The 8,522-nt window shown below is 42.8% G+C and overlaps 1 protein-coding gene across 3 annotated transcripts in view; it reads left to right on the top strand.

Moving 5' to 3' along the window:
- Positions 1–8,076, top strand: part of GUCY1A1 (guanylate cyclase 1 soluble subunit alpha 1) — a 64,925-nt gene extending 56,849 nt beyond the window's left edge. For all 3 annotated transcript variants that reach the window (XM_082391334.1, XM_082391335.1, XM_082391333.1), the window contains 2 exons: positions 1,362–1,516; positions 5,773–8,076. In XM_082391334.1, the coding sequence (XP_082247460.1) occupies positions 1,362–1,516; positions 5,773–5,974 (357 nt within the window). In that variant the 3' untranslated portion in view covers positions 5,975–8,076. The remainder of the gene's footprint in view (positions 1–1,361; positions 1,517–5,772) is intronic.
- Positions 8,077–8,522: the final 446 nt, after the last annotated feature.

Raw genomic sequence — 8,522 nt, forward strand, 5'->3', positions numbered from 1 at the left:
TTAGAGAAAGTCAGACTACCAGATGCAGAGAAGAAGCCAGCGGTCCCAGAGGGAAGGGGGTGGAGGGAGGGGAACGTGGGAGTGAGGGTTAGATGTACAGACAACTGGGTGTGAAATAAATACGTTACGAGGATGTAATGGACCGCACAGCAAGTATAGTTATTTTATGACAACTCTGCGGGGAGTGTAATCTATAAAATATTGAATAACTGTGTTGTACGCCTGAAACTAATCTAATATTGTAGGTCAGAGTACCAGCCATTAGCACAATTTTGGTTTCTAATACAAATTTCCTGATTCATGATGTAGGGCTTTTGTTTGAAAATTTTGCAGAATTCATGATTTGACATGTTATAAGCCAATGATTCTCAGAAGTTTCTAGAAGAGACCTGAAATTAGCAGTAAAACTAGGGAGATCTGGAGTCTTCTGGATTCTAAAGTACATCTAAGTCACTGAGTACTTGGCCTCTGTTTACAACACACACATCTAATAAAACTTGTTTTAAATGGTCAGCTAAACAGAGAACTGAAAGTAACGTGCATGGCATCTGACTGTCACGTAAAACATCCCCCCTTTAACTTGCTTTGTTGCAGCAGTAATTTAAAATCTGTACCTCCTCTAAGATCAGGCAGTCTTTGGAGCTTCCAGAAGATCCCACTTTAAAACATTGTTAACTGCGCTCCAGATCATTGATAACTTTCAGGATGCCTCATCGTTTAGCTCAGCATATCCTGATGCGGCAGGACTCTGGCTTTCCTCGGGTCCAGATGGTTTGGACTGAAGTGGGTGTAGTCACTGTGACGCAGGCGTCAGCAATGCCAGCTTTCCGCTTCCTCCGTCGTTTTCTGCTTAAATATTACCATTCTCTTTCTGCACTTGGTCATTTGAGTAGTGAGGTAGTGTTTGGCGTGAAGTCCTTTTAAAGCAGAACACCTAAAAGCCCGCCCTCTGCATCCTGAGCACCGGCTTCTTGGCCCCCTCTGACCGTGCTGGGAAACAACTTCTGGGCTCTGGAAGTCAGGTCTCTCTCACCGATGGACAGAGCAGGTGCATGTCAACAGTCCACAGGCGCTCTGGTCACCATGGTGACTGTGGTCCGTTCGTGGGGGGCTTCGATTCAGGTGCGGAAGACGGTTGAGATAAAGCATGTTCTGTGTGAGCAGCGTTAAGAGGCGGGACTGATGCGGCCTAGTGGCTTTTACGTGGCGGTGAGGAGCAGAGGGGAATCGGCTGCAGGCCTGGAGGAAGGAGGGCGTGAGGGGAGAGCAAGGGGCCCAGTGATTTCGACAGGCGCGCGGCCTGCGCTGGCTGGCGGGAGTGTTTACCCATGACCGCAACGTTGCGTTACTCTTGCTTTCAGATGCGCATCGGACTGCATTCTGGGTCGGTTTTTGCCGGAGTTGTCGGAGTTAAGATGCCCCGTTACTGCCTTTTTGGAAACAATGTCACCTTGGCTAACAAGTTCGAGTCCTGCAGTGTCCCCCGGAAAATCAACGTCAGCCCTACCACCTACAGGTACGGATCCCGTTCGGTGCCTGAAGTCTGTTCTTTTCATTCATACGCAGGCGTCATTTTTTTTTTTTAATTTTTTAAATTTATTATTTATTTATTATTTTTATTTTTGGCTGTGTTGGGTCTTCGTTTCTGTGCGAGGGCTTTCTCCAGTTGCGGCGAGCGGGGGCCACTCTTCATCGCGGTGCGCGGGCCTCTCACTGTCGCGGCCTCTCTTGTTGCGGAGCACAGGCTCCAGACGCGCAGGCTCAGTAGTTGTGGCTCACGGGCCCAGTTGCTCCGCGGCATGTGGGATCTTCCCAGACCAGGGCTCGAACCCGTGTTCCCTGCATTGGCAGGCAGATTCTCAACCGCTGCGCCACCAGGGAAGCCCCGCAGGCGTCATTTTTGTCTATTGGTTTGTTTCATTCTTCATAACATGTTCTTGCTTAGATCATCTTAAAGCAAAAGAAAAGCCATAACTTGTATCATCCTCACTTTAACTTTTTTTTTGAAACTGCTCGTTAGCCTCATGGGAACTTTGATCTCCAGCCCGACCCATGATTCTCCACTGAATTAGACTCGTACGTTCTGACCTGTATTTCTGCTCGGGTGATTAATTGGCCCCTTACAGCCAACGTGATCCTATTAGAACAGCTGATTCCCGGCCCCCCCCCGCCCCGAAGACACCCACTTCCCACCGGCCAAGCTCCGTCCGTCTCCTGACTGGGTGGTAGAGGGCCGCCTTGCACCTGGTTCCTGGGACCAGCACCCTGGGCGTGCCCCCTCCTTCCGCGTGTGTGCCCCGCCCCCGCTGCACATGAGTGCGCTGCATGCGGCCCTCCTCACCCCCCCCCCGTGCCGCTGCACGCAGGGCTCCTCACACCCCCCCCGTGCCGCTGCACGCAGGGCTCCTCACCCCCAGGCTCCCCTCCACGTGGTACCCACGTTGTCTTCGTGAAGCACAGGCCAGATCCGTCCCCCCGCCTCACAAGCCAGAACAAACTTAAACGTGCCACCACGGACTCACGTGTTCCCCTGACCAGAGTCCCGCCAGACCCTACCACCGCGGTTTCTTCCACGCCCTCCTTACTCCTCGGATCTCCTGCAACCCGGCCTCGTTTTTACGCATCACACTCGCCAAACCGATTCCTGAACGGAGGCTGCTTGCTTTGCGTTTCTCGCCCGGGTCATCCCCTGCCTTCCTCCTTCTCACGATCAGACCTTAAGTCGGAGGCCGCGTCGCCACAGACACATTCCTCACCCGCCCCGGACACACCCTCGGGTGCTCAGCTTAGCTCATCCTGTGTTTCTTAAGTTCAGGACAAGCGGCGATTCTAGGAGAAGTTATACAAATATGAAAGGTAATTACTTCTTTGCAGAGCTTTATTGATAGTACATTGAATTCAGGGATGGCGGTTCCCAATAAAATAATATTAGGAAGCGTTAACTTCCTTGATATATTTATGAAGCACATGTAACTTTAGGACACAGACCGCATACCCACCACCAAAAATATCCATTTCCTTCAAACTTCCACTTCCAAATTCTGATCAGTAATTTAGAATGTAATGGCAATTAGACATTCCTTTCTCTTAAATGTCATGAGGAGTTTTCTTCTAGGGGACAGTTTCCCGCAGTTTTGTTTGTTTTTGCTGAAGTGCAGAGAACGCACAAACACTAGGTTCAATACCGTTTGAGTTTGGGGTCAGTGGATTAAAGGGAGGGTTGTGTGCAGTGATGCAGGATCATTGAAGACAAAACTGGCAGGTGCCCCGTGCGGGCGGGAAAGTTGACCAGGAACTCCTGCAGGGACACAGAAGCAGGACTTGAATTCCACCAGGGAACAAGGAGAATAAGGACTTATGGGACGATGACCGAATTAGGAGAGTTGATGCAGCCACTGGCAGGAAACCGTGTCCGGTCATGAGGGATAAAGAAAACCTCCCTCCACGTGTGAGCATTTGCCCTGGGGCTGTGGCTACTATTCTTGGCTCTTACTCAAGCTTGCTTCTAAATGGTTTTATTTTTCAACCTGTTTTTCTTACAAATTTGGGTCTTTTTAAAAAGACGATTAAATGAACAAGAAATCTGTAAGTCTCTTTAAAAAGCATGGGATTTGTAGGCAGAAGACATGTCCTACAGCACAGGGCTTACCAGATGTGTGATCTGGAGCAAGGCTCTTCATACATTCAAATGATTTGCTTTAAAGCCACTTCTGAATGCTCCAGATAGAAGAATAAAACCAGAGAAAAATAGATTCCACTCATACCCTTTTACAACTTGCCTTGAATCCACTCAATACTATGTTTTTGAGATTTTTTTCTTGATGAAATATAATTCTAGGTCATTTATTTACAGTATTCCTAATGCAGTGGTGTGCTGGTAAACCAGCCTGCAGAGTGAAAGTGGATACTCCCTGACTTCTAGCATTTACCAGTTTTTAAGGTGTAAATACTATCACCATGGCAGGTTTCAGGCTACCGATGGCTTAACTGGCTTGTAGAATTCCAGAGTGTTTAACAGCTGTTTCTCACAAGCTGGTACGAGATAAATCTAGCATGTCCCCATATGTGCATGTGACATAATATGTATTCTAGAGTATAAGTAAGCCAGTCTGTCTTCTATCCGTGGGTAATTAGAGGATTGCCAGTTTTTCATTATTACACAACGTGATTTGATAAATATTCTTATACATACGTGTCTAGATAATATACCTACGAATGGTATTCCCAGATCGTGGGCTATACCCAGTTTCAGCTTTACTAAGCATCAGTTAGCTGTCCAGAGTGGTTTCACCAATCTATTGGTACATATTGGTAATATATACCAATAGACTCCACGGTGTCTGAAGGTTTCTGTTTCCCAGTGACTGATATTATCAGACTGATTGTTACCAATATGACGGTTGTTATGTGATATCTAATTGGTGCTTAATTTATCTTGTTCAATTTATTTAATCTTCACAACTGTCTTAAGAGACATGTATTATTTTAATCCCCATTTGAAAGGCTAGAAATCTGACATCTTTGCTGTTATTCAAACCTACATTTACCAGACTTTGAAGCTTATACTTTCAACTGTGTGGAATTCTGTAATTTTTCATTATATATTACCAAATACTATGCCTTAAAAATAATAGGTACTCAAAATATTTACAAATCCATGAGTAAAACATCATTTCATTAGTCTTATGATTTTGCAGACTACATATTTATTGGTGCACTGACAAAAATTAGTTGATTGAACACTCCCATGTATTCTACTTGAGGGCAGTGATCCTCAAGACCTGCATCTCTGTCCAGCGGTTTCCTCAGCGCACGGAGGGGCGTCAGGGTCCTGAAGTCTCGTGCAGCGTTGTCACTCTTTTCATTGCAGACTGGGGCATGGAAGGGAAGATACAATGAGAGATTTTCTGCAGAAGCTGGTTTAGAGCCTGTTTCCATCCACGGCCTGAATAACAGATCAGAGAGATGCTTATTAAGTTTGCATTTGACAGAAAGCTAGGGAAGCAAGTGGGAAGAGGAGACAGTAACTTAATCAAAATTAGTTTCAAATGAGTTTATCATCATGGACAAATGCAGCAAATAATAAAAGCCTGTAGAACATCTGAATTTAAGATGAAATTTAATTCTTAAGAATTTAAGAAGAAAATATATTGCAAATATCAGATAGTAAGTAGAGTGTCGATATATACAACTAAATCTCACTTTAGTCCTACTAACCTAGAATTCATAAAAATTCTATTGAGAGATCCCAAAGTTACTCTCACATTTTATATATAGATATATATCTTATATAGAATTTTCTTTCACAAGTTCTTGCCCAAGCTTACTTCTCAGTAATATTTAGAAAATGAATGAATTGACAGACAATGTCTTATCTCTTTCAACTCTTCCAGTTCTGTAACATTATTTTCATGTATTTTTTGCTATTATTAGACTTTTGCATTGTTTTGGGTTTTTTCCCCACTGCTGTGAATTGCACTGTTCTATAGATTATAGATGATACCTTTACAAGACTATTCTATAGTTATTTTTCCTAATGTGAGTGAACTACATTATTTGGTAGGGCTTTCTGTTATTGTGCATTGATTCCTTGCCGTTCTTCTGTGAAGATGCTTATAAACATCATTAGGATTTTTCCTGTCAGTGACACTGAAGATGGCTGGTTTATTAATATTCTCAGGAATGTTCCTTTAGTTATGCCGCCTTTTCTTGACTAGACAGTTACGTCAGTCTTAAGTTTTATGATTAATATTTGCGTTTCAATATTTCCAGATTACTCAAAGACTGTCCTGGTTTTGTGTTTACACCTCGATCAAGGGAGGAACTCCCACCAAACTTTCCTAGTGACATTCCTGGAATCTGTCATTTTCTGGAAGCTTATCAACAAGGAACAACTTCAAAGCCATGGTTCCAGAAGGAAGATGTTGAGGAAGCCAATGCCAATTTTTTAGGCAAAGCATCGGGAATAGATTAGCCAACTACACACCCAGTTGTTCGTCTTTGGGTCTGAGTCCTTGGAGCGTGTGTGGACCTTCTGAGAGCACCCTGGGACGGCAGCAAGCTGCAGAGCAGTAGTAACATTTCGGGAGCTAAGTCACCATCTGCTTTTCCTTCCACTTAACATGACAGAAATGTATTCACCTCAATATTCAACTCTTCAGTGAAAAAGAAAGAGAGAAAGAGAGAGAGGAGAGAGAAAGAAAGAAAGAAGGAAAGAAAGAAGCCTCAAAAAGTGACTTTGGGGGAATACTTCTGATATATAAGAATAGCTTATAACCTGTACTCAGAACTCAGCGCCTTGTTCATATATCGGGTGATTGTAGTGACCTGTTCAACCTGGTGGAGTCGCCTGCCTCCTGCCCTGGCCAAACGCCCTGGTTATCAAAGCCCTTCTCATAGTGTTGGTTGCCTTAAAAACGCTTTTTGAATAGAAACCATAGTCTTGGATACCCTAAGCTCTTTGAACCTTTCAAGTCTGCATTTTGTTACATTTCCTCACTTAACTGTTAGCATACATAACAAAATAGATTGAGGCTTTCTTCTGTTGCACTTTTTTCTTTTTCTTTTTTTAGAGAAAATAAGCCATTATGGGTTAGATGCAATATGAATCTAAAGTAGTTCTTCTGTAAATATCAAAGATGATTTTATAAAAATATTCTCCACAACATAATGTGTCGTAACAATAAATATTTCCTTTTTTGACATTTTAAAAAGTCTATATATGGGAAAGGCTATTTTAATTCATAAGAGCAATTTCATTTCTATTAATTCATTTTTGCGTCATAATCTTCAGGATTAAAGAGGGTTACAGCCTACATTAAAATGCAATAATATTATTCTAATTTACTTTACCCAGAAGCAACATGGCGTAAAGGCAGCATTCAGGGAATGAATCATAACGTACAGAAGTAAAACATTTACACACACAGCAGTAATTTGGACCTGTTTCAGCAGACACCCTCCATTGCCAGGCTGAGCCATGTAAAGTTCCATTAGGAAAATCTAAGTTCAGGAGTGGCAAATAAGACTTGTTCCTTTTGCTGACAGCTTATGTTTTAAGTATTTGTGTTGAACACTTTGGTGTGTATATATGTCCTTGGAACCATCAGGACTCTTTGTCTTAAGTACACATCTGTGAATTTTTTATTCTAGCGAAATTAATTCAATGATATTTTTAAAGAGGGTGTGAATATTGATGAAGAAAATTATGCTGTGATTTCATTGTAGAAATTTCAAAACATTTTTCTGGAACGTGAACTTTTAATAATGTTAGTCTAAGATCTCTGGTGAACTAAGTAACATGCAGAGTTTGGTTGGAGATAAGGATCTGATTTTAAAAAGAACGCAACTTCAAAGCACGAGAAAGATGAACATTACAGTGTTTAAATCAGTATTAGCAGAGCTATAGATACACTGAACTCTTATTTGGGGATCTGAGGAGTAAGTCAGCTGGAATTTTTAACAGTTATCTCCACTAGTCCCCAGGCCAGGCCATGGTGACCTCAGGAACAAAGGCCATTACTGGCTGGCCTCTAGCATCCCTGGCGTATTACTATACATATCACAATAATTATTATTTACTCAATGATGCTCCAGTGTCTCGAGGTACTGAATAGGGCTCATTAAATACCAATCCTATTATTGGAGAGTATCACAGGCCTTGGGAAAATATAGTTATAGTCTCACAATTATATGAAGTTAATGAGAATATTTAAAAGGAAAGTAAAGACTTAAATACATTTTTCTTTCTGGAAATGAGCCCTTATTACAGGGAAGATATTAGGAATTAAGGGAAATTAAAAAGCATAAAATAATGTGTCTTATTTATCACCTATTTAAGCAGACCCAAATTTGCTAATAATTTATGTTCCAAAAGTTGTAAATTAATTAGAATTCAAAAAATATTTTCTGTGTGTGTGTGTGTGTATGTAAACATACATACACACACAGACATAGAACCAATGGAGGAAAATGTGAACAATCTGAGTAAAAGCTCCATGGGAATTCCTTGTACTATTCCTGCAACCTTTCCATAAGTTTGATGTTTTATCCAAATAAAAAGTTACCCAAAATGTATTTTCTCGAAAACATTAAGCCATCTGTGATAGATTCCCCAGGCCAGCCTGCAAAGGCTCGTTAACTATGGGATACCTCAGAGCCCTTAAGCAAGATGGACATACAACATTTCCATGATGGAATGCGCTCAAAATCTGCAACTTGGGCGCTAAAAGCTTTACGGAATCCCTTTTCCATCTCTGTCTGATCCACTTCGGAGGGTGGCGGTGAGAGAGACGTGTTCACGGCCAGACCGCTGAGGGCAGGCAGGGACGGAGCCCGAGGGTATGTTCACAAGGAAAGCGAGGGACCCGGCCGGGGGCTTGAGGCTGGCGTGGAGTTGAGGATGCAGAAAAGGATGGACACAGGGTCTCCGGCAGGAGCCAAGGGTTCTGAACCTTACTGCCGAGTGAACTGTCCTAAAATACATATAACGTGGGTCGCAAGACACGCGTTCCTCCTAAGGA

The sequence above is a fragment of the Balaenoptera borealis genome, assembly GCF_965194805.1.
Source record: "Balaenoptera borealis genome assembly, chromosome: 4".
Lineage (NCBI taxonomy): Eukaryota > Metazoa > Chordata > Mammalia > Artiodactyla > Balaenopteridae > Balaenoptera > Balaenoptera borealis.